The 24,402-nt window shown below is 54.0% G+C and overlaps 1 protein-coding gene across 1 annotated transcript; it reads right to left on the reverse strand.

The window, feature by feature from the left end:
• Positions 1-897: 897 nt before the first annotated feature.
• SH2D6 (SH2 domain containing 6) lies at positions 898-18,190 on the reverse strand. Its single transcript, XM_069493869.1, has 17 exons — positions 18,042-18,190; positions 9,779-9,821; positions 9,622-9,647; positions 9,212-9,246; positions 8,741-8,811; positions 8,517-8,631; positions 7,817-7,938; positions 7,215-7,272; positions 5,726-5,884; positions 5,260-5,338; positions 4,955-4,985; positions 4,798-4,822; positions 4,326-4,384; positions 3,937-4,020; positions 3,622-3,780; positions 2,851-2,963; positions 898-985 (listed from the first exon to the last, which is right to left on the reverse strand). The coding sequence occupies exons 1-17, from the start codon at positions 18,188-18,190 to the stop codon at positions 898-900; spliced, it is 1,416 nt and encodes a 471-aa protein (XP_069349970.1).
• Between the last annotated feature and the right edge of the window lie 6,212 nt (positions 18,191-24,402).

Consider the following 24,402-nt stretch of genomic DNA (forward strand, 5'->3'; position numbering starts at 1 on the left):
GTGGCCCCTCTGCATATCTAGAGTGACGCTCCTCAAATACCCCTTGCCCCACCCTGCTCAGAACCTCAGTGGTCCCCAGTGGCCACACTCCTTCCGGAGGTCTCCCAAGCTCCTCCAGACCTAGCCCCTGCAGACTTCTCCAGCCCTCACCACTGCCTTCATACTTGGGAAGGCAAGAGACTTGAAACAATATGATGGCCACTAGCCATCAATAGCCAGAGGTGGCCATTTAAATTAATTAAATTATTAATTAACAAGTCTGTTCCTCAGTCCCATTAGTCACATTTCAAGTGCTCAATAACCTCTTGTGACTGGTGGCTACTGTGGTGGACAATGCAGACAGAGAATGTTTCTAGTGTCATAGAAAGTTCTATTGGACAGCACTGGGTTGGACTTTTTTATTAACAAAGGGGGCCCTGATAAAGGAATGTTATCAGCTTTAGAGGAATCCAGGATAGATTTGACCTGTTTGGGGAATCTTTCAACAAATATTTGCCACCTACTGTATTCCAAGCCCTGAATATACAAGAGTGGGCAGTATTAGCTAGTCGGTCCCAGGAGTGAAGAGGCAATCACTACTGGGTACCCCTACATACCTGAGCCCAGGCTGGGGCAGTGCGGAAGCCTCCCCGGGAAAGAGGACATCTTCCCACAGACCTGAAGCTGAGGGGGCACCAGGCAGGCAGAGACCGGGCTATGTCCCTTTTTGCTTTCAAGGGCCCTAATTACAAACTGTCCCCATAGCCTGGACGACGAGTCCTCTCTATTTCCCCAGGCAGGGCAGCAATGTAGGCAGTTCCTTGAAGTCAGTCCCCAGGCTGGGACAAGCAGAGAGTCCCTGCTGGGCCATTAACTCAAGAGCTGTGGGCTGTGGCCTCTACTCCTCCACCACAGGCCTCATGGCTTCAGGGCTAGGTAAATCCAGGGCTCAGTAAAGACAGGCCCTAGGGCCCCACGAGTGGAGAGCTCCTCGGGGAAGTTGAACCTGCAGAGCCGGTTGGGGATGCAGGGGTCTGACTGCACCCTGAGGCCCAGCGGGGGATGCCAAACTCCTCAACCTCCACAGCCTGGGTGAGGCTGGGGAGGAGAGAGGCCGCTCCCCCCAGGGCTAGAGGGAGCCTGAGCTGGGCTAACGGGGCTGGAGCGTGTCTTGGGGTCTCCTATCCTCCTGCTTCTACTGGAGGCGCCCAGCTAATTCCTGCCTCGCAAACACATTCAACAGTGTCACCCCGCCCCCCACAGCCCCACCCAGCCCCCTGCCAGCAGCCCTATCCCTGCCTCTTCCCGACGACCTGGTCGGAAATGACTTCCCTGTGGCGACTTTGTGCAGCTAATTGACCCGAATTCGGAGCGTGTTTGTTCCGCCCATCAGGCACCCCTTTATGCGGAATGCCTCACTTAAGCCTCCTAACCCAAGGACGATTACGTAGAGACGATTATCTTCCTCTCTATCACAGATGAGGAAATTAAGGTTCTGAGAGGGTTATCAGCCGGAGCCAGCAGTGAAGGAGGCCACCGTCAACGCCCTACAGCTCAGCCTGGACCCGCCCGCGCCCCGCGCTCGCACTTCACGGTGTCCTCAGTGCCGGTCCTCCCTCCCCATGCCCCCCCCCCCCCAGCTCCCGCGCCTCCCCGAGCCCGGGGTGCAGTGGGGGGTCCGGGCCCTCGGTGCCAGCCTAGCGCCAGGCGGCCCAGACCCGCCCTTTGTTTCGCTGAGCTCTCGGCTTCTGCAGAGTCACGGTCACATGGCGCTTTGGGCACGGGGTGTTCCGGGCGCCGCTCCAAGGCCCGGGGACGCCCCCGCCCCTCGGCCCTGTCCCGGCGGCCCGGACTCCCTCCGCCCTTCTGCAGGCCGAGCCACTTGCCACCGCCCCCAAGCTCCAGCCCGCCGTCCGTCTTCTCAGTCTTCTGGTCTTCTCGATAGCCACTGTTCAGCCTTCCCTAGCTTTGGATCCTGGATCGGGGTGTCCAAATCCAGTTGTTTCCTGTCTACCCTACTGTAGACGATAACAAGTGCTGAAAATCAGGCTCCTGTCTGCCCCGGGGAACGCTGTGCGGTATATAGGTGTTGGATCAGTAGTTAATGGCCTCCGTTCTCACCATTTAACAGGGTGGCAGAGTGAGCGCTGAGCTTCCCTCCTTTCCCCGCCCAACCCCCTCCCCCAAACAAAACAAAAATCAGCCACCCGGCCTCACCTCCCTCCTCCTTGGCACAGACCATCTAAGGGCAAAAGCTCCAATGGGGTAGATAGCAATGGGGCTGGCCTGTGATGCAGTCCGTCATTCCCTGCCAGTCTGCCCGGTGACACTTGAGAACCACGGAGCCTCACTCATGCAGGCCACCTCTGCTTCACTTACCAGATTCAAGAAATACCAGATTCAACAAATGTTTATTGAAAGCAAACCATGTGCAGGGCAGCCCAGTCCCTCCCAGAGTGTGCTAACCCCCAAGAGAATGTGAGAAGATTCTCTGTGCTGTCCAAGGGGTGCTCAGTGCTCGTGCTGTCCCCTGAGGCTTGGCTTCTCTGAGGAGGCCGACCTCTCTAGGCCACCACCATGTCTTCATCCAGAGCAGCGGGGGAGGACCTCACTGCAGTAAACAGCAGGCTAGGAACAGGCTCCGGGCCTGGGGAGGCAGCAGAGAGGGGCAGTGCCAGGCTCTGGGTGAGCATGGGGCGGGGTCTCCAGGCCCCTTCCTCTCTCTGGGCAACCTTGCCCAGTGCCTGTTGTTGGAGCCTGCAGGGATTTGGCTGAAGGAAGGGGAGGGACTGGAGTGGTGAAGCCTGGGGAGGGCCAGGGAGCAAGCTCAGGGGCCAAGGGTGACTGGGTACATCACTGTGGCCGCCTCACAGCTTGGTGGGGAAGAGCAGGCAAGTGAGTTCCCGGCTGCCACTGTGTCTGTCCACAAGGGGCAGGGGGTGCTGCATGTAGTGCTGGACCATGGCGGCCACGGAGGAGAAGAGCTGGACAGGGAGGCAGAGTGTCAGGAGTCCCTTGAGCCTCATACTGGGAGCACCTTCCTGAGGCAGCAGTGGGGCTCCGGCAGGGGGGCTTGTTGACACTTTTCTAGATATCTTGCTTCCTGTTTGCCCCATGAACCTCCACTGCCATTTCGTTGCCTGATTCTAAGCAACTTTCCTGCTACTGCACCCGTAGGCACACTGTTAGCCAGATTCCTATTTGAAGGCTAGATTAAAATAACTTTAGGGCCACGCCTCTGCCCTGGTCCTCCAGGCCAGGGAGCTGAGTGGTGGGTGACTCAGTTTATAGCCCAGCAAATGCTAGTGAAATATTGAGTCCTTGGGGTAGGCAGACAGGAGGCTGGACTGCCTGGACCCTGCCCTACTCCCAGCTGGGTTCATTATAGGTACAAATGCCCTCACCTTGACCCTGTGCAGACTGAGCAATGGCAGGAGGCACCTCCCCCAGAGCAGGGTGGGCCTCTTCCCAAAGTGCCTGGGGTCTGGGGAGGAGTTCAGGGCTCTGGCCTCTGTCATTTTTACCACCCCAGAAAGACAAAAAATGTGAGTCCTTCTCCAGGCAAATGCTCTTGGCTGGGCCCAGGGTACGGCTCTGCTGCAGCCTCCTTGCCCGATAGGCCCTGCCTCTTCCAGCACCCACCTCCTCGCGGTTCCTGCCCTCCCGGCCCAGGGCATAGCGGCGCCTGTCATCCAGCCACCGGATGGGTATGTTGAAGACCCGGCCTCGGAGGAGCACTGCCAGGGTGAAGGCCTGGGACCCATGAGGCCCTGAACTGGGGCGCACAGTGTAGGCCCCATCCTGTGGAGGGGACCCCAGATGTCAACCAACTGCCCATCCACAGGGCTGCCCCATGGTAGGGTCATAAACCCTGGCATCCTGCTCCTCTAGCTCAGCCAGTCACAGCCAGTGAGCAGAGGGGTTTTGGAGAAGGGCCAGGGGTCTATGGCTGCCCACCTTTTGTAAGCGGAGCAGGGCGCTCTCGACAGCATGACGGTCACAGTTCCCTGAGTACCAAGGTTGAGTCAGCAGGCTGCTGTCCTGTACGTACACACACCACACACACACAGCCACTCAGAGACATGCCAGGGCTCTGGATCGGGCCTGGGGAGCCGAGAACCCTGGGGTGCAGTTATCTGTGCTTGTGTCTGCCTTCCCTTGACTGAGTCCCAAAAGCAAAACAAAGAGGCATCCATGCCAGGTGCACAGCATGGTGCCACACATGTGTGTCCTATACGTGTCCCTTATGGTGGTGCACACCTCAGCCCAAGAGGGCTTCTTGGTGAGGACACTCAGGCTCTGCCCCCCTCGGGCCTCCCGCCTAGCCTGTGCCAGCCCCTCCTCACCTCGGTAGCTGAGGTGCTCCTGGAGGGGGCTGCAGAGGGAAGAGACAGTCTCTTTCCTGCTATTATAGAAGAAGCAGGTTACAGAGCTGGGCAGGGCGGATGGGGGTTGGCAAAGGAGGGTTTTGGAGGGAAGCTGCGGGGCGTGGGGGGCGATGGAGGGGTGTACACAGGCTTGAGGCCCAAACCAGAGTGCCCAGTGCTCCCCCACTCTCCAAGTCCAGTGCCCCAGTGCGACCTCCAAATGAGGAGTGATCTTGGGGCACAGACTGGGAGCCTCCTGATTTGGTCCAGACCCTGGAAAATGCCCGAGAGGGTCCCTCAGGCCTGATCTCAGCTGGAATCAGAGCTGCAGGGACCCCTTCAGCAAAGTGGGGCCTGAGGGACTGGGAGAGAGCCTGTGGCCCTCAGGGCTGGGGCTGGGGCAGGCTCAGGCAGGACTGCCCGCATTCATACTGAAGGTGCTTGCACTCACCTTTAGAAGTGGCATCTGCTGCTCCCTGGGCCACAAGAGTTCTGATCAGAAAAGGCTGGGCCCTGCAGGCCTGCTGCCCGGGCCTGAAGTCCCACCCTGAGCCCCCTGCCCTGCCTCCTTCCCTCCCTCCCTTTCACCCTGGCCAACAGCCTCTTACATTCTGAACTTCCTGGGAGGCCATGGTGGGCCTGTAGGGAGCAAATTGGGGGACAGAGCTCAGGGTCTTTATCTCCTTAGGGAGAAAGAGCCCAGTGGACCCAGCATCCCAAGCTGCTTCTGCCACCATTGCCAGCAACCCTGGGACAGTGCAAGGAGAGCCCATCCCAGGGTCAGGGCTCCAGAAGCCTTAGTTGGCACTTGCTCTGTCCTCTCTCTCCCTCCCTCTCTCTTTCTCTCTCTCTCTCTCTCACACACACACACACACACACACACACGTGTGTGCACGTCTGGTGGGGCACTCACCTGGGCACCACTGACGTCCTTGGCAGAAGGACTGGAGGCATCAGGACTTGGGAGCTCGGAGTCTGGGTCAAGGCCAGGACTGAAACAGAGAGGGCAGGCTAGGCTTGGCTGGGCACCAGGCGGGGAAGTCCGTGCTGGCCAGGGAGGGGCTGAGAACAGCTGCAGGGCTGCCGCTTCTCTGCAGCCTGGGCTTTCTGGGAGCCCTTCCAACCAGAGGGCGATGCTGTCCTGGCCACAGCAGCCGGGAAGCCCCACCCAGCCTTTGCTCTCGGGTGGTCACCTCCCAAGTAGGCACAGTGTGGTCGGCTGGACCTAGGGCAGGAGTGTGGGTGTCTGAAAGCAAATGTGTGTTGGTGGGGATGGGAGGAGACAAGCAAAGAAGATGGGGCCAGGACAGTGTATCATTTCTGCAGGCAGCTGAGGGCCTCAGGGGCAGGATGGGTCCAGGGCCAAGGGAACTGCTCACCTGGATTGGGCTCACACTCCAGGTAGATGTTCTCCTCATCAGGTTTATTTGGAGGGCCTGGCACCTTAGGTGGGGAGGGGTGTGTGGGACCATGGATTTGACCAGCCATGGGGTTCACTTTAGGACTAGGGGGCCTTTGCCCCAAGCAGTGAGGGAGTCCTGGGGGAGGAGCCACAGATTTGGGGGGACAGCTCTGGGTACCTCACTCCCTTCTCACAAGGCAGCCCTCTTTCTGGGAGCCAGCTGGAATGATTACAATTTCTCCGGTGCCTGGGAGGGGCATCCTGTGAGCACGTACCCTTCAGGGGTGCCCACAGGCCCCAGCTCTCAGAGAATGTGAATTGGAGTTGGAGCCCTGGGCGGCATCCTCAGGACCAGCTGGTTATCCCCGCCAGGGGCCTGGGGCACAGGGGGAGGGGCTCTGCCCTGGCCCTTTCCCTTGGTTTCCGGGATATTTCCTGGCTTTCCCAGGCCCCCCACCCCACCCACTCCTGCCAACTGCCTAGCCAGAACCCTAGAATGTGAGGTGGAGATGGAGGGGCTGCTCACCACTCTGGACCGTGTGCTCCACTCTGGAGGAAAAGGAGAGAACCACCCGTCATGGCAGCAGGGAGCAGAAAGGAATTCAGTGAAACAGGCTGGGAGATAGAGTGTCCTTGGAACTTCTCTGAGGAGGGGATCCTCAGAGCCAGCTCTGGAGCCCAAAAGAAAGCCACCCTCATCCCCGATCGTTTTCTTCACAGCCCTGTGGTGTTGCCTGTCTTGCCCTCCCGGCTGATTTGCCAGGCTTGGCTCCAAATGTCTTAGGGCTGTTCCAAAAATCACAGCCACCCTCAAGGTCATGAAGGTTTACCAACCACTGAGCGCAGTGGAAATGAATGTGCCTCAGGCCAGCTGTTAGACTTTGGGCAGGAGGAGGCTACCTCTCCCGGGCCTCTTCTGGACAAAAACGCGTTGGCTGAGGTCCCTCCTTGTCCTGACATCAAGGGTTATGGGGTTACAGGCCTCAGGGTACAGATTGTAGGGACAAGTCTCTGGACAGTGGTGGCCAATAATGACGTGACTAGTATCAGAGACCGGTGGCCCAAGGGAGCCCCCTTTGATGGGGGATGGCGCACAGATGTGCCTCCATGGTGAGGGTCCTCGGGCAGAGTACCCTGCCCTTCGACCTCTTCATTCTGGGGGTGTCCCTCGTCTGACCCAGCAATCACACCAGGTGCAGAACAGGACCTGTAGGTCTGGGACTCTGCCGTGTGATCTCAGGCACAGCATTTCATGTCTGTGGGCCTCAGTCTCTTCATTTGTTTCATGGGAGTCAATGCCACCTGGACTGCCACCTCAGAGGACTAGCAAGTAAAAAGGACACCCAGCTGGGGCGTGCGATGAAGCGCAGAGTAGGGGCTCAGTGTCAGGCAAGCACAACTCTATCCCCATTAGGGAGGACGCCCTTTCCCAGGGTGGAGCCACGGAGAGAGGGCATCCCCGTTACCTCGCCTCCCAAAGAGACGTCCCTCCTCGGCCACGTGCGGGCTCGACGCTGCCTTCAGCTGTGGGCACAACGGGGCCAGTGAGGGAGGGGGGAACTGAGGCATCTGGAGGGCAAGGATGGTGGGGTGGGGTGGCACAGGACCATGAATATTTGTGTAGCTTAAAATCACCAATGTGACTACACAAGAGGAAATGTACAAAAGGGAGGACTCCTATTTGCCTCTACTTTGTGGCTTTCTTTATTGTGAATCTCTCTCTGTTTTTTTTTTTTTATTTCTAGTGAAATATATGATGAAAGCGGTAGCTTTCAAAGTCCACACCCGGGATCAAGGTGGGCATGGGAGCTGGAAAGAACTGCAGCTGAGCAGGGACTTCTTCACTCTTTAGGCAGGGAGGGGTCCTCAAGCCCCCGTGTCCAGGCCAGGGGCAGCTGTGCTGTCACCAGCAGCTGGAGTGGGAAGAGTGGAAGGACCAGGCCAGGCAAGTTGGCAGAGCCACTGACAGTAACAGGGCTGGGTTTCTGAGGGCCTGATTGTTCAGGGGCCTCTTGAATGCAAATGTGGGGGGATCTTTGCAAATGAGATGCCTCTGAGAGTCACTCACCGGGAAATGGCAGCCTGGGGTGGGGCGGCAGGGGAAGCAGGGACTTGTGGGGAGGCATCGGGCTGCAGTGGGCTGAGGCAGGGGTGGCGATGACTTGGATGAGTCTGGGGGGCCAGAGCGATCTGGAAAAGACCCCAAGAGTTGTGAGTTGGTGGGTTCCTCCCATGTAGGTTCCCATTGTCCTCCTGCCCCCATCTAGCCTCACTTCCTCCTCCCTCCCTCCCTCCCAAACACTCACTGGCTTCCTGACAGCCCTGTCTCTATGGCAACTAGAGGCGGCCAGCTTCCCTGCCCCCACCTGGCTGAGGGACCGTGGGGGTGGGATGCCCGCGGCAGCCAGGCTCTCCCAGAACTCCCGCCCTTGGCCCCAGGAAGTGCTGGGATCTTGCAGGGGGAACGCCAGGCCCCCGGACTCTTGGGCTTCTTGCCGTCCTGCTGTTGCCTTGGTTACACCGCCCCTCCTCTCCCCGTCCTACTCTTCCTCCTCCCGCCCTCCCTTCTTTCCTCCATTCCTCTCTCTCTCTCTCTCTCTCTCTGCCCAGCCCAGAGGCCCTGTGACTGCCAGCTTAGGCCTCCCTCGCTGCCCCAGCACAGGCAGAGGGAGGAGAGGCAGGGCCTGTGCTCTCTTGTCCTCTGGGGCCCCTCCTGTCCTGCCCAAGCACCCACCCAGTCTCCCTGCCTCCTCCTTCCCAGCCCTCACCCATGTACAAGGAGTCCTCCCCTGTGCCAGGAAGGTGGGCAGAAGCCAGAGTGAAGGGCAAAGCCTCACAGGGGGGCAGCTCATATTTATCCTCCTCATCCTCCTCTTCCTCCTCCTGGGCCTTCAAGAAAGGGTGCTGGCACGGGAGCATGGAGGGTGGAATATGTCCAAGCACAGGCGGGTGGCTGCCTCCCCCCACCCCCAGCCTCAGTAGCTGGACTTACCCAGTGTCTCCAGGTCTCTGGAGCAGGCAAAGGAGATGGGCTGGGGGCATCTTCTCTGCAAGCTGGGGGGTCTGGACAGACAGCCTGGTCTCACCTCCTCCCAGCCCACCCCTCTCTAGCACAGTGCCTCACTCTTTCCCCAGGGTAATAAACCATCTGCACTTGACAGTGGGTGCAGATACTTCAACTCAAAGGACCCATTCATGATGGGCATTTCCAACTCTGCAGCAGGGCCAGTGACGTAGGCGTTTTGGAAACAAGAGGGCCTCCCAGCTAGCTGCCTGTTCCACCTCTGCCAGTCTCCCACCCCTGCACCCCTGATTCTGACCACAGCAGGTGGGAGAGCTAGGCCCCAGCAACATAGCAGTGCTGGACTATGGTGGGTAGGAGGTGTCCAGAGCCACTCATAGGAGACTCAACTTGCAGGGGACCCCAGTCTGCTGGCCTCTTCTGGCCCACTGTGTCACTTACCCACACATCTGGGGGGTGGGAGGGGTGGCCCCAACCTGCAAACAGACTCTAGTCAACTCCCCCCAAGGGGCCCTTGAGTTTGTGTCAGCCAGATGCTGTGCTAGACATTCACATCTGGTCCATGACAGTGTGAATGACAGAGGCCCTGGGACCAGGGCAGCAGGAGGAGGCAGCTGGGAACAGAGTTAGTGGCTGTGGGGCACAGCTGCATGAGCTGGTGCCCCAGGGAAGCCGGGAGATGGGGAGCCCTAGTGCTGACAGGGGATGGAGGCACATGGATGGTCTCAGTGGACAGGGAGGGCACAGGCAGAGCCAGCACAGATCCCGGGATGGCAGTGCCCAGCAAAGGAGGGGTTGGGGAGAGGTGGAGACAGGAGGGCAGAAGGAGAAAGAGGAGCTCCAGTACTCACTGAGCCTTGTTCCCACTGAGCTTGTCCTGGAAAGAGCCAGGGAGGGGAGTAGAGGGGTGGTCAGGGCAGCTGTCTCCCTGCCCAGAGTCTTGGCCACAGCCCCCTCCCCGGGGTGCACAGGTTTGTGTGTCTGGAGCTGCCCCAGGACAAGTCTCACCATGGCAGAGGCAGAGGACCTATGCTTCCCTGGAGCCCAGGATCTGCGACAAAATGGACAAAACGACCTAGGGACAGGGGCCCTATTGTCCCTATCATTTGCATCTCCTAAGCACAAGGAAGGTGGGCCTGCTGTGGCCTTCACACTCAGACCAACTTCACCCACTTCCAGCACACTCCCAGAGCCCAGCCCCAGCTCTCCCCACCTCCCCTGGGCCGGCCTCCCCCAGCGATGGTCTCCAGCCCTCTGCCCCCCAGGAGGAAGAGCTAAGCTGGTCCAGGGCTCACAGGCTGCCTTCAGCTCTCTGATCACTGTCATCTGTCTCAGTTCATAGACAACGTCACAGTAACGGGCAGATATAATTAAAAACAGGTGACTGGACTTGCAGACACTTTTCTTAAACCCTTTACTCCTGCTGTCATTTGCTGGCAAGTGGTAATCAGTAATCAAGGAAATGGGCCGGGCGCGGTGGCTCACGCCTGTAATCCTAACACTCTGGGAGGCTGAGGCGGGTGGATCGCTCGAGGTCAGGAGTTCGAGACCAGCCTGAGCAAGAGTGAGACCCCCCCCCCCCGCCCCGTCTCTACTAAAAATAGAAAGAAATGATCTGGCCAACTAAAATATATATATACAAAAAATTAGCCGGGCATGGTGGCACATGCCTGTAGTCCCAGCTACTTGGGAGGCTGAGGCAGGAGGATCCCTTACGTCCAGGAGTTTGAGGTTGCTGTGAGCTAGGCTGATGCCACGGCACTCACTCTAGCCCAGGCAACAAAGCGAGACTCTGTCTCAAAAAAAAAAAAAAGAAAAAAAAAAGTAATCAAGGAAATGATTTGTGGAAAAAGTCAAGGTGCCAAATGAAATCTATATCATACATATAATTTATTTTAATAATAAATTTAATTAAAAAAATTTTTTTAAAGGCAATGAAGTTTAGGGGAAAGCTCAGAAACCGGCTTTCATATTTAGTGTGACAGATTCATTTTTTTTTTTTTTTTTTTTGAGACAGAGTCTCGCTCTGTTGCCCTGGCTAGAGTGAGTGCCGTGGCATCAGCCCAGCTCACAGCAACCTCAAACTCCTGGGCTTAAGCAATCCTCCTGCCTCAGCCTCCCGAGTAGCTGGGACTACAGGCATGTGCCACCATGCCTGGCTAATTTTTTCTATTTTTAGTAGAGATGGGGTCTCGGTCTTGCTCAGGCTGGCCTCAAAGTCCTGACCAGCAATCCTCCCGCCTCCGCCTCCCCGAGTGCTAGGATTACAGGTGTGAGCCACCGCGCCTGGCCGACAGCTTCAGTTTTTGATGTATGTGTTTACTTGTTCAGTGGGTATTTACTGAACACCCACCATCCGCCGAGCACTGTTGCTGAAGATGCCATAGGAAAACTGAACAGGCAGGCGTTGCATGTGTGTTTCTTCACTGGATTCTCACAATAGCCTCATGATGCAAGTCCTGGTTTTATCCTTGATTTTCAAATGAGGAAACTGAGTGTATATTAGTCAGCTCAGGCTGCCTTAACCAGAACACCATGAACGGGGTGGCTTAAACAACAGAAATCTATTTTCTCACAGTTCTGGAAGCTAGAAGTCCAAGATCAAGCCTCTCTTCCTGGCGTGTAAATAGCTGCTCTCTTCCTGTGTCCTCACATGGCCTCTTGCCTGTGTAGCACTCTGGTGACTCTTCTTATAAAGACACCTATACTGTCAGATTAGAGCCCTCATTTATGACCTCATTTAACCTTAATCACCTCCCTAAGGGCTCTAGCTCCAAATAGTCACACCGGGGGTTAGGACTTCAACATATGAATTTTAAAGGGACACAATTCAGTCCATAACACTGAGGCTCTGAGAAGTCAAACGCCTTTCCTGAGGTCATGCCGTTAGGAAGTGTTAGAGGGGATTCACCCTGAGGTCTGCCTGACCCAGAGCCCATGCGCTAAATGCTGAGCATCCGGCACCTCATCTACAACTGGGTCCAGACCCTCCTTTCCTGTGAGGGAATTAGACACTGGTACTTGCAGGCTTCCTTAGGAGCCTGTGACTTCCAGGTGCTCTGTTACCCAAGTGAATTTTATTATTTTTTTTATTTCAGCATATTATGGGGGTACAAATGTTTAGGTTACGTATATTGCCTTTGCCCCACCCGAGTCAGAGCTTCAAGCGTGTCCATCCCCCAGACGGTGCACACTGCACTTATTAGGTGTGTAGATGCCCATCCCTTCTCCCCCCCCCCCATCTGCCTGACACCCAATGAATGTTATTGCTATATGTGCACTTAAGTGCCGGTCAGTTAAAACCAATCTGATGGTGAGTACATGTGGTGCTTGTTTTTCCATTCTTGGGATACTTCGCTTAGTAGAATGGGTTCCAGCTCTATCCAGCCAAATGAATTTTAGAACCTTGACTTTCTGAGAAGTGTTGGGATAAAAAAGACTTGGGCCTGGTGTCTGACTCTGTTTATACCAAGGAATGAGGAAACACAGACCATGCTCATGAATGATGAGATGAGAACTTCTATTAAAGCCTGTAACTTTCTTGTGTTTATTATTGTGGAGATGTCCCGGCTGTTGGCACAAGGCAGAAATGAAGCCCATGTGCTTGCATCTTTGGGAGCCACCAGGCTGGAGGCACTGGGGAGAGACCCCCAGGGTTGGAGCTGGCCACAGCTTTAAGAGAGGAAGACCAGGTGATTCCTGGGACCTTCAGGCAAAAGGGCGCTTAAGAAGCCATGAAGTGTCATAGGGGTGGCTTAACAAGGAGCCCATCTGGTGCAGTGGGAAAAACACGGAAAACAAAGAACCAGTTGTTCCCAGGAATCAGGGAACTGGGTCTACTCCTTGTCTTCCACTCCCAGCTGACCTTTTTTCCACATTCGGACCATAAGGTAAGGGGCAACTTCCCCCACCCAAGGGGACCTCCCATGGAATCAGAGTCAGCAGGAGATTTTGGACACCACTGTACTGTCAACCCCAACCTGAGCGAGTTTCCCAGTCTATGCTGCCTCACCCCAGCCACTTCCTCCCTCTCTCTGTTCAGGGCTTTGCATAGGCAAATGCCAAGAACCCGGTGAATGAAAGGGCCCAGGCAGAGATGGAATCTATGCCATGGGGTGGGGGGAGGCGGTGGTGGTGGTGGCCTGGACAGATGTGGAGAAGGGGAAGGAAAGAGGCCTGCTTCCATGCCTTGTTTCACCCACACAGGCAGATCTGGATATACTCTATCCATCTTTGGCACAGGATTGCTTTGTGCACACCATAGATATTCCCTGGGGATGAATTCCTGGAAGTGGAATTACTAGAAACTCAACATTTTGAAGGTTTAATGCCACATCGTCTGGCAGCACCTGAGTGTCTATTTTATGGTCCTTCCATAGCACAAAGTGATTCTCCAAATTTTTTAGGTCTCAGCTACTGATCTTCAATGAGAACAAGCTATGGGCCCAGGGTAGTGTAAATCCATCCTCAGAAAACAAACAGTGGTCTGGAGCAGTATTTCCCCCATTTGTATGATTATAAGAATTGCTGGAGAGCTTGTTAAAGGTCTTAGGTTCTCAGCTGGGTGTGGTGGTTGTGCACCTGTAGTCCCTCACAGCTACTTGGGAGGCTGAGGTAGGAGGATTGCTTGAGCCCAGGAGTTTGAGATTAGCCTGGGCAATACAGCGAGACTCCATCTCTTTAAAAAAAAAAAAAAAAAAAAGTCTTAGATTCTTAGACCCTCACCAAGATTGCAAGAACTAGATTCTCTGAGGAAGGGGCCTAGGAATCTATATTCTTTTAACAAGTCTCCTAGATCAATCCTATGCTAAGTCAAGTTTGAGAAACACTGCTCTATGGGAAAAATTCTGAAAAGAGGCAACTTCTCCCAGGACATTTTTAGACTCACATACAGCTCTTGGCTCACTGGGAACACAGGGCACCTAGCAGAGAAGGAACATGACACAGATCCTGCCCTCAGGGGGCTAGTGGGATGGAGAGGGCAAGCCCAAAATGGCCAGTCTCTCCTGGCTTCAGTTTCCTCGGCGTCAATGGGCATATTAATAAGGCACTCCTCACTGGGGAGGCTTCTGAGGGTTGAATGAAATGATGACACATAAATATCAGCTCCTCCTGAGGCAGTGAGGCTGTGGTTGATGTCCTTGTCGCCAGTGGACAGAGAAGGTGGTGAGGTCTAGCTGGGATTCCTGGTGTGCGTGGAGTGGGATGAATTGCAAGGAGGGTGGGGGTGGTTTCTGAGGACTTGAAAGAAGACAGGCAGGCTGTGGTCAGAGGTGTCAGGGGTGGGAGAGTGCAGCAGGTGGAGTGAGAGCCACTGGGACATGGGTTGATGGCTCCCAAAGAACTGATGGGGTAAGTGCCATTCTTTGTGGCTGTTGAGCACATGTTATGTTTGGAGTGTTCTCGACCTTACAAATCCTCACTTCCAACCACAGAAGCCAGGCGAGGCCCTCCCAGGCTCCCTTGCGGCTGGGGTGCAGGCATTCAGCCAGTCAGGTGCCCCACGCCAGACTTCGAGTCTGAAGCAGGCACCAAAAGGAATTCACCCTGGGGAGGATGGTGACAGCCAAATCCTGCTTCCAGAGGCTGAGGAGGCTGAGACCTTAGTGGCGTCACCCAGGGCCCAGACCACTGGTAGTGGCAAATGGTGGTAACTGCCCAGGGTGGCTCTGCCAGGCCACTTTTGGGACATTGTTCCTGGCTCATTCTTTGGCCCTCCTGGAGATGCTGTGAACTACAGAATTTTTTTTTTTTTTTTTTAATAGAGATGGGGTCTCACTCTTGCTCAGGCTGGTCTCGAACTTGTGAGCTCAAACGATCCTCCCGCCTGGGCCTCCCAGAGTGCTGGGATTACAGGCTACAGAATATTTTTAATAAATTATTTTTCAGCCTGAACTGGCTAGATTTGGTTTATTTCCTTTTTTTTTTTTAAATTTATTTTTAGATACAGGGTCTCATCATGTTGCTTGGACTGGTCTCGAACGTCTGGCCTCAAGAGATTCTCATGCCTCAACTTGCTAAGTAGCTGAGATTACAGGCATGTGCCTGTAATTTTTTTTAAATTATAAAAGTAATTCAGGCTTGTTATTAAGAAAAAAAATCACTCTAGCCCAGGCAACAGAGCAAGACTCTGTCTAAAAAAAAAGAAAAAGAAAAAGAAAAAAAATCCCAAGAATATAGAAGTATAAAGCGATGACACTTATTTCTACCTGGTCCCACCTGCCCAGGCCATATCCATACCTGTGCTAACTGTTTGGGCTTCTTGGCAACCATTTGCTGACCCCACAGATGCTGCAGTTTCATCTCTAGATTAGAGTTCTTAATTGAAAGTAAGAGAAACTGGCCAGGTGCAGTTGAAAAATTAGCTGGGCGTGGTGGTGCGCACCTGTAATCCCAGCTACTCAGAGGCTGAGAGGTTGCAGTGAGCTATGATGATGCCACTACACCCTAGCCTGGGCAATGCAGTGAGACCTTGTCTCAAAATAAATAAATACATAAAATTTAAAAATCAACCAATATAGATAGAAAAAAAAAACAAAAAAACGAAGGGCGGAAGAGAAATGGGAGTGGGTGGTGATGTGGATTTTAAATATGAGGAAGCACAGGGGGACACAGGCACTGGGGGAAGGCAGGGCCCAGGGAGAGGGAGGCCAGGCCAAGGCACGGTCACAGGGATGTAGAGTCACCAGGAGAAAGCCAGGTTTCCTTCAGCCAGGGAGAGGTGCTGATAACACAAGGATCTTCTCCCAGGGGCAAGTGACTCATATACGGGGTGTAGAAAGAGGGAAGAGAGAACTTCCTAAACAGAAGGTCAGGGCCAAGAAGGTGGTGTGGGGAGAGGCCCAGCCACAAGGGGATAGGGGGACAGGGAGAGGACACCTGCAAGTGCAGGAGGCCCTGCGAGGGGTCACGAGCATTGAGTCCTCAGGATATTTTTGCCAGATCAGGTGCTCAAGTTAGAGGCCTAAGATGTTCCTGGTGGAGGGGCCTGAGGCCGGTTGAACTCTGTCTGTGTGTTGGGTTCAAGTTTAAGTCAGGAGGAAGGCAGTTTGCATTAGGGAGGGAAGGGGCCCCCCGGGTTAATGGATGACGGAGTGGGTTTAGCACACGTTGGCAAAGGCCCCTCTTCCTCCCTTACCTGCTGCCTTCACAGGCCTGTGGACTCAGCTTACGCTGGTCACAGCTGGGATGGGTGATGGAGAGCTGACAGACAAAGGGACAGACAGCTCCCTAAGAGGCGTCTCTGTCCTGTCCCTCCCTAGCAGCTTCAGAATTTTGTGACAGACCCTCCCTCCATCTCCCCTGAAAGTGGACAGAAAGCCTGTAGTGTGTCTCTGCGGGTTTTCGGAGGGCAGTTCACCAGCTCTGGTCGGGCTCTCCAAGGGTTAGGGCCAGGGCTGAGAGCGGAGCTTGGCTGTCTCTGGCCTCCAGGATAAAGTGCACGAGCCAGCACCACCCCCTTCCCTCTGCCCTGCAGGGTGCTGGGCCTCTGCCCCACTCACTGCCCTGCCCTGTTCTGGAACCTTTGGACAGCAGCTCTGGTCGTGTCACGGCTCTGCCTAAAACCCTTGAGTGACTCCCCATGGCTGCTTGAATGGGAACAAATGCTTCTTGTTGCCTTGTAGGATCAGGCCCTACCTACCGCCCCAACCCTGAGCCCCTCCATTTTTTTTCCCCATGAACTCCCTCACACTCAGTTTCTCTGTGTGCTTCCAAGGTGACCAGGGCCCAGGTGGCCCATTCTGTATCCTGGAAAGGAAATTTCAGTGGAAAGAAATTTAGATCTTTACTTAGTCCTTAGAGAATATGACAGAGACTCTAGCCTGGGTGACGAGGGAGACCTCGTCTCAAAAAAACAAGAGAGAATATGACACAGAGAGGGCATTCTTCATACATAGCAAAACACACTAAAAAGGGGGAAAGAAAGAAAAAAGACTCTTCTATATGAATATTATACTTTAAAAAAATTTACCAAAAAAAAAAAAAATGGCAATACCCTCTTCACAGATGCCCCGCTCCAGAGCCCAGCGCTCCCCCCTCCACCTCAGCTCTTTATTCTGCACGTCACCACAGCTCCAGCTGCCTTTCTGCTTGATCCACTAGCCCACTGCCCAGATTCTGCCCACAAGGGAGCCCAGGAGGTGACCCAGTATGCAGGAAGCCTGGGTGAGGCTGGTCGGGAAGGAGAGTGGCTGCAGACACTATAATGTGACATGGCTTCTTCCAGTCCTTTCTAGTCTCAAACAAGCTCCTTATCTGGGGTTGTGCACTTGCTGTGCCTCTGCTAGAACACCCTGGCCCTTCCCTCGCTCGTCCTGCAGGCCCCAGCTTAGGTGGCCCTTCCTCATCGGGAGTCCCAGACCAGGGCCACCCCCCCCCCCCCCGCCCACTCTCATGACTCCCACCATAATTAAACCTACAGGTTCATTTCAGAGCTAGACTGTGGACTTCCATATTCGACTGTAAGCTCTTTAAATGGGCAGCCACTGTGTCTGTTAGGTTATGGCCAAATCCCAAGTGCCTGGCCCACAGCTTGGCACACAGCAGGCTCTCAATCAATATTTGTTGTAGCTGCTATTCAAATCTTACTCATTCTTCACAGCCTGCACAAAGCCTGCCTCTCTGCAAACATCCTTGGTCTCTTTTCTCCAAAAGGCCCTTGTCTTGCTCATTTCCTGTCCATATGTCACCAACTACCAGGCCTGACCTGAGGCACAATGCCCTAAGGGCCATTCTGTGTTTATCTGCTGAAAACGAGTCCCTTTTTCCCCAATGCAGATGGATCACCAAGGACTGTCTTTTCTGGATACCTCTGATCAACCTCCCCCATCCCACTGGGTCCTTTCCTCCATTTACCTTCCTTAGGGAGGCGGGGGCATCTATTCCTCCCCTACTCTCCCTAGCACTCCCCCTTCTTCCCTCCCGCCTCCAACCCAAATGTCATATGGCCCTGCTCAGGCTTCCTTCTTCCTCTCAGAGCCTGGGAACCAAGCGTCTGTTCCCGCCGCGTCCATGTTCCTTTCTCCCAGGACTGGTAAGGGCAGAGGGTTTGGAAAACCGGCCAGCCTTCTACCCTCCCCCTTAGGAGAGACCGGACACTGTGGCTCGCGGATGTGTCTCCATCCCCACATCCTTCCTTGATGGGCGTGGAGGGCCCTGAGATCACCCTTCCTACCTTTTACCAACGGAAAAGCTGAGACCAAAGAGGAGATGGATGCGGGCCAAGACCATCTTATTACGTACACAGGGCCAAAGCCCACAGTCCCCTCACCCCGGGCCCGGGCCACTATAGCGACCTAAGCAGTAGTTCCGCGGGAAAGGGCGACCCCTGGTGGTCAGGAGAAGTGTGGCGGCCTGTCGCTCGTTCCCAGGACCCTGAGGCTGACAGAGGAGGGGCGTGGCCTGGAGGACCACCGACATAGGCTTTGATTGTCTGGAAGGTAAACAGAGGCAAGCCATTAGGGGGAAAGAACCCAACTTTTGTTGCACCTTGCCCTTAGCCACATTCCCTGTAATGACCTAACAAAGCTGCCCTGTGACTTTAACTGCACCAAGCCGCCTGGATGGACAGGAAGCCGGGATAGGCATTAAATGGCTTTTGGCACATCACAAGTCACACAAGTTCTTACTGATGCAGGGGTCTGGTGCTAAGCCTTGGAATGTAGAAGCTCACATTCTAATAATAAGATTTCTAATAATAAGAGAATGGGCTCTCATTAAAGAGTCCAGAGACTGAGGCAATAGCTATCTACCTCCAAGTTTCTATGGTACCTATCTCTCATCTCTAGGGACAGAAGGGCTACTCACAAAAGGCTGGTTGTCTTAACAGAAATCCTCAGAAAGACAAGCCTTTGAGAACTTCCCAGGCGGAAATGGGCATGCTTAGAGACCACTTGATCAGTTCATGTGAACCCCACCCCTGCTACCAAGAGAATCTGGGTGATCTACTTTGAATATCCCTTCTGGAGCTGTTTCTGTTTCAAGATTAAATGGAATATTTCTAGGAAGTAGCTGGTCTCGACCTAACTACCTAAGAATGAAAATCTCACTGACATTACAGGGTCATGGCTATACCTTCATAGACTAGTTATTTTCCTACTTTGATGCTCAGGGATGTAGCAGTATATGCCCGGATCAGTGTAAAACATGAAAATGGGGTTGGAGACAAAGTCCAATGTGTTGCTGGCCACTGTGGTGTCATTGCTCCCGATACTAGTGTAACCTGAGTCCCCACTTGGGAGCCAGAAATCAGCTGAGAAGAGGCCCCTGGAGAGAGGCTGCCCTGGCTCTGGAGGGTGGATGAAGTAGGGCTTCAGCACAGCTCATCCCACCGAGCAGGCTGGACCCCTGAGTTCCTGGCTTGCACTGAAGGGTTTGGGTAAGTCCCTTCTGTAGCGCCTCAGAAGCTCCATGGGCAACCTGTGAAGTTAGGACAAGAGCTCTGACATTTGACCCTGAGGTGTGAGCAGAGCGCTTTCAGAGAGAGGATGCTGAATGAGAGTGTCCTGGTTATTATCTCCTGGCAGCCCCCTGGCCTTCATCTTGGCTCTGCAATGTAAAGCTGATGCCTAAGCGGCAGACACCACGGGCCTACATCCCGGGACTCCGAGGATCCAGGCCTTCCCTGGGCTTCTGCAGACTCGAAGGCCTAGGGACCCTAAAAGGCCTAGTCCTGCCTCAGGATCCGGCTGCTCCTCCCTCCAGCAAAGGGAGTTCGCTCCAGGCGATGGAGGAAGGGTCAGGGAGGCCACTCTGCGTCCCTGCTAGACGTTGGGCCCAAGCCCCCACCCACCATCATCCCCTTCCCTGAAGGTAGGGCGGGGAGGTGCTCAGGGTGGCTGAGGAGGGCTAGGACCAGCAACTCCAGGGTCGAGTACTGTGTGCAAGGGCGGGGAGCCCGGCTTGCGGGGAGAGTAGGCCAGCTCCTCCCCAGCAGGGGAGCCCACACCCTGCCAAAGGGATCCCGCGGCGCCCGACTCGATCCTCCAAGGCAGATCAGCACCTGAGGCCCCGCCCCGCGGCCCGCTGCCTGCTGGGATTTGTAGTTGGCAGGGGCGGGGCCAGGAGGGCCGGGCGCGCGCGAGTGAGTGTCCGTGCGTGTGTGCGAAAGTGTGTCCCGAGTCCCGTTGTGGCGTTCCCATCCTCCTGACTCGCCCCCGACCCAGGGCCCCCTAGATATGAGCTGCCCAGGCCGCAGCCTCCGAGACCCCGCCCCACGGCCCACTGCCTGCTGGGATTTGTAGTTCGTAGGGCCTCGGCCCTAGGGTGGGGTGGGGGCCCAGGTGCTCCCCCCAGTCGTTGTTCCCCCCACGGGCCGTGGAATTGGACGCTGGGCCAGGCGCGCGGCTCGAAACTCCGGCCGGGCTCCCGTGGCCCTTTCCGACGACACCGCGATACCTATCGCGCCTGCAGGACTAGCCTTTGGATGGCAAACTGAGTCACCACGAGGGGCGCGCTCTGGCCGAGGTCCGCCCCTTGTGAAGTAAGGACTTGGCCTGGGAAATTCACCCTGGGCCTGGTGGGCAAGGCTGGGCCAGGCGAAGGTCCAAGGCCCTTTCAGTTCTTAAGAGTCTTCGATCAATGATGTCTCAAAATAATGAATAAGGTTGCCCAGGACCGGCTGTGCACATTAGGGCTGATTACCTTACAGGGTTGACTGATAACATTTTTATTTGCCAAATTTGACAACACTACGGAGGGGAGCCCAAGGAGGGACGAAGTCTGTTAACTATGGGTGACCCTGGACCACAGGTCTGCTTCCAAGATCAAATAAACAGGGTTTGTGTGGGAGTGGAGGGTAGGGTTATTTTGTAAACTGTAAAGCCCCAGTGAGTGAGGTGTTAATCATGATCTGAACTCAAGTACTGGAGAAGAGGCTCTGGGAGCCTCCCTTTAAAAGACAATGTACACTTACTATAATTATGTATGAAATTCCCTTTAGGAGAAGCTGGGTGATAGCTACATGGAATTTCCCTAGATTTATTTTTTAAGTGGGGTGCAAATGGGTCAATAATGACCTTGCCACTGAAAAGTTACAAAGCCCTTTTGTTTTTTGCTTGTTAGCTTTATTGAGATATAAGTAATATACTACATAATTCACCCACTTAAAGCGTACAATTCAATGTTTCATTAATAGTATATGCAGACTTGTGCAACCATCACGACAATCTAATTTTGGAACATTCTCATCACCTCAAAAGTTAACCTGTACCCATTAGCAGTATCCCTCTAACCCCCACCCTCTCCTCCAGCCCTAGGCAACCACTAATCTGTTTCTATTTCTATAGATTTGCCTATTCCAAACATTTCACATAAATGGAATCATATACACTATATGGTCTTTGTGACTGGCTTCTATAACTTAGCATAATGTTTTCAAAATTCATCTGGGTTGTAGCAGGTATCAGTACTTCATACTATTTTTGTAACTTTTTGTAAATCTGTAATTATTTTGAATTAAAAAAAATTTTAAAGCAAGGTATCTAGAGTGTGAGCAGAGGTAGCTCCTTTGGTGTGAAAGGACTCATAGCTGGCACTAACATTCAGGGCTGAGGACAGGGTAGGTCTGAGGAGAGGAGAAGGGAGAGAAGAGCCTGGAAGACATGAACTCCTACCACCTGGCTCCCCACCCATCTCTGCCATTTACTAAGTGGGTCCTAGAACAAGTTATTTTCTTTTTTTCCTTTCCTTTTTTTTTTTTTTTTTTTTTTTGAGACAGAGTCTCATTCTTCACCCTGGCTAGAGTACAGTGGTGTCATCATAGCTCATTGCAACCTCTAACTCCTGGGCTCAAGCGATCCTCCTGCCTCTGCCTCCCGAGTAGCTGGGACTACAGATGTGTGCCACCACACCGGGTAATTTTTCTATTTTTAGTAGAGACGGGGTCTCACTCTTGCTCAGGCTGGACTCGAACTCTTGAGCTCAAGCAATCCTCCTGTCTCAGCATCCCAGAGTGCTAGGATTACAGGTGTGAGCCACCACACTAGACCTGGAATCAGTTATTTTGACCTCACTTTGCCTGTTTCCTCATCTATAAAATGTGGATAATAAGAGATCTCCTTTAAAGAGTAAATGGGAGGATTAAATGAGAACATCATATAAAGGACAGCACCTGGCATATATATAGTGCCAGCACTCAGTAGTGTTAACTGTTATGGTGTTGAGGACCCCAAGTGGCCCAGCCTGTAAAGGGGTAAATCTGTCCTCTTGTGTTCTCTGGGGGGCCAGCCCCTCCTCCCTCAATCACTCAGTGCCCTTGGCAGACCACAGTGCTCCTCCTGAGCTCCTCTTGGCCCGCCCACTCTGCTGTACTGGGCAGTCCCACTTTCCCAAGAGGTCACCAAGGAACTCCAGGGTGTCACCGTTCTAGTTGCCTCTGAGCACCCAGCAGTGATTTAAGAGAAACCAAACAAAACTTTCTGAATCTTAAGCTTTATCCAGAAAATATGGCCATCCAGATCCCTAGCCATTCCTCAAGGCCTGTGAAATGATCTAGAAAAATTCATTTGCAGATGAAATTTAATGGATAGAAGCATCCTGAGTCAATGCCTTCAAAGGAATGTTTGGGGAATTTTGGTATTGGAATTGAGTATTGCAACAGATCCCTGCCAGCCCCACGTGGTGAGGAAACGCAGCAGCTCAGCCTGAGCTGTGCTTCTGGATTGGAGTCAGAGGAGCCAGAAGGAACCGTCCTAGTCTAGTGCTTTCATTTTACAGATGGGAAACTGAGGCCCAGAGAGGACCACATGGCAGTGTAATTAGAAGCCAGATGAGGAACTTGCTAGGGAGAATCCTTTGTAATTTTCGTTAGTTCTCAGCCCTGGAAACCAGTTGATACCCTGGGTCCATGGACACAAAAGCAGAAAGCTGGTTATCTTGGGCGTCCCAAGAACTTGGCTAGAGCCTAAGCAGCCAGGCCCAGAAAGCAGTGTCTGATGCCTCTCTCTCCTGGTTTCTCTCAGCCAGACGTTGATCCTAGAAGTAGGTGTTTGTCAATAAGGTAATGGCACCTTGCACATGTCCAGGCCTTCATTCTTTTCAAAGAGCCTCCTTTAGGTCGTCTCATTGGATCCTCACAATCCCTCAAGTTAGGAGGCCTGGAGTTTCTGTCCTTGCTGCACAGGTGAGGAAGCTGTGGCTCTGAAGGCTTAAGCAATTATCCCAAGGCCACAGAGGCTGGGGCATTACTAGAATGTGGGGATTTTGCTCTCTAATCTGTTAACACACTTGGTAAAATTTGGTGGGGGGGATGCCTATTACCTGCTGGGTGCTATGCCACGTGCTGGGTTGCATGGATGATTTGACATGATCCCTGGTTAGAGGTGCTAACAGTGTGATGGGGGAAGCACACATGTGGCAAACCATAAAACATGGTGGAAAGGGAGCTTTTTGGGGTGGTAGAAAGTGTTTTATATCTTGGTAGGGATGTGGGTTACGTGGGTGTTGCATCTGTCAAACTCATGGAACTTGTGCATTTTACTGTAAATTTGACCTTACAAATATAAAAAATGTGAATGCTCTGGGAGGACTATGCCTAGCAGGGGTTTGGTGGGGCCCAGCTGTCTGGAAACAGGCCCAGGGTGGACAGGCTGCCTATGGATACAAGTCCACCTTTGTTAGCAGGGTGTGGCTGAAAAGTTTTCCCATGGGGCTGTCAACTGAGATTGGCCTTGATACCCAGAGGATCTGGGAGCACTGAGGAGAGAGTTTCACAGGAGGGATATTTCAGCTGAGTCTGCAGGGAGAGCAGAATTGGTCAAAGAAGGGCAGATAAGCAGGGGGAACGTGGTTTCCAAGCATTCCTCGCTGAGTGTGCTTACCCAGGGGTGCCCAGAGGGAAAGAGGCAGTGCCAGGGTTTGAATTGTTTCCCATACCCCAGGCCCCATCAGTGGGCCTCAGAGCAACTCATTCTGGTTGGGATTTTCAAAGCTCCTTTCCAAGAAAGGGGAAAGGACTTTTGCCACTGTGTCACAGGCCATCACCTGACCCTGATGCTCTTTGTCAACTGCCATTTTGCGTGGGTTTGCGTGCCATTCAGCAGCCAAGGAGGAAGTGTGGACCCTCTGCCGTCCAACGCACTTCTAGAAGGCATGGTCTCCTGTTGCAGACGCTGACTAGCCTGCTTTCCTCGGAATGCAGAGCAGGGGGAGGTGTTGCAGGGCAGAGCAGCCTGGGTTACAATCCTGGCTCTGCTACTGAACTAGCAGTGTCACCCCGGACAAGTTACTTACCCTCTCTGAGCCTCCCTGAGCCCACTTCTATTCAGCAGGAATAATGATGTAGATGTGAGGACTGAACAAGATCCCGTTTAAAGCACCAAGCACATAGTAGACGCTCAAAGAACAGTAGCTGTTCGCACGCAGAGTGATTGAGGCCAAGGACCTATCCATTGAATGGGAAGTGACACTGCAATCCTCTCGCAAAGTTTTCAGAATAGCATAGTTGTCCTTGGCTTCGCAGTGCCCACCTCCACACCCCTATTCTAGGTCTCTTGGGGCGCCCGTCTGCCCTCGGGACGTTCCGAGCGGCAGGCTCAGGGGCGCCCCCGCCTGCTCGGGCCGGCGGGCCCCTCCCTCTGACTCACCCGCGGGCTTCTGGCCACTCACCTCCGGGGGCGGGGGGCGGCTGAGAC

Source organism: Eulemur rufifrons, chromosome 19 (genome assembly GCF_041146395.1).
Source record: "Eulemur rufifrons isolate Redbay chromosome 19, OSU_ERuf_1, whole genome shotgun sequence".
Lineage (NCBI taxonomy): Eukaryota > Metazoa > Chordata > Mammalia > Primates > Lemuridae > Eulemur > Eulemur rufifrons.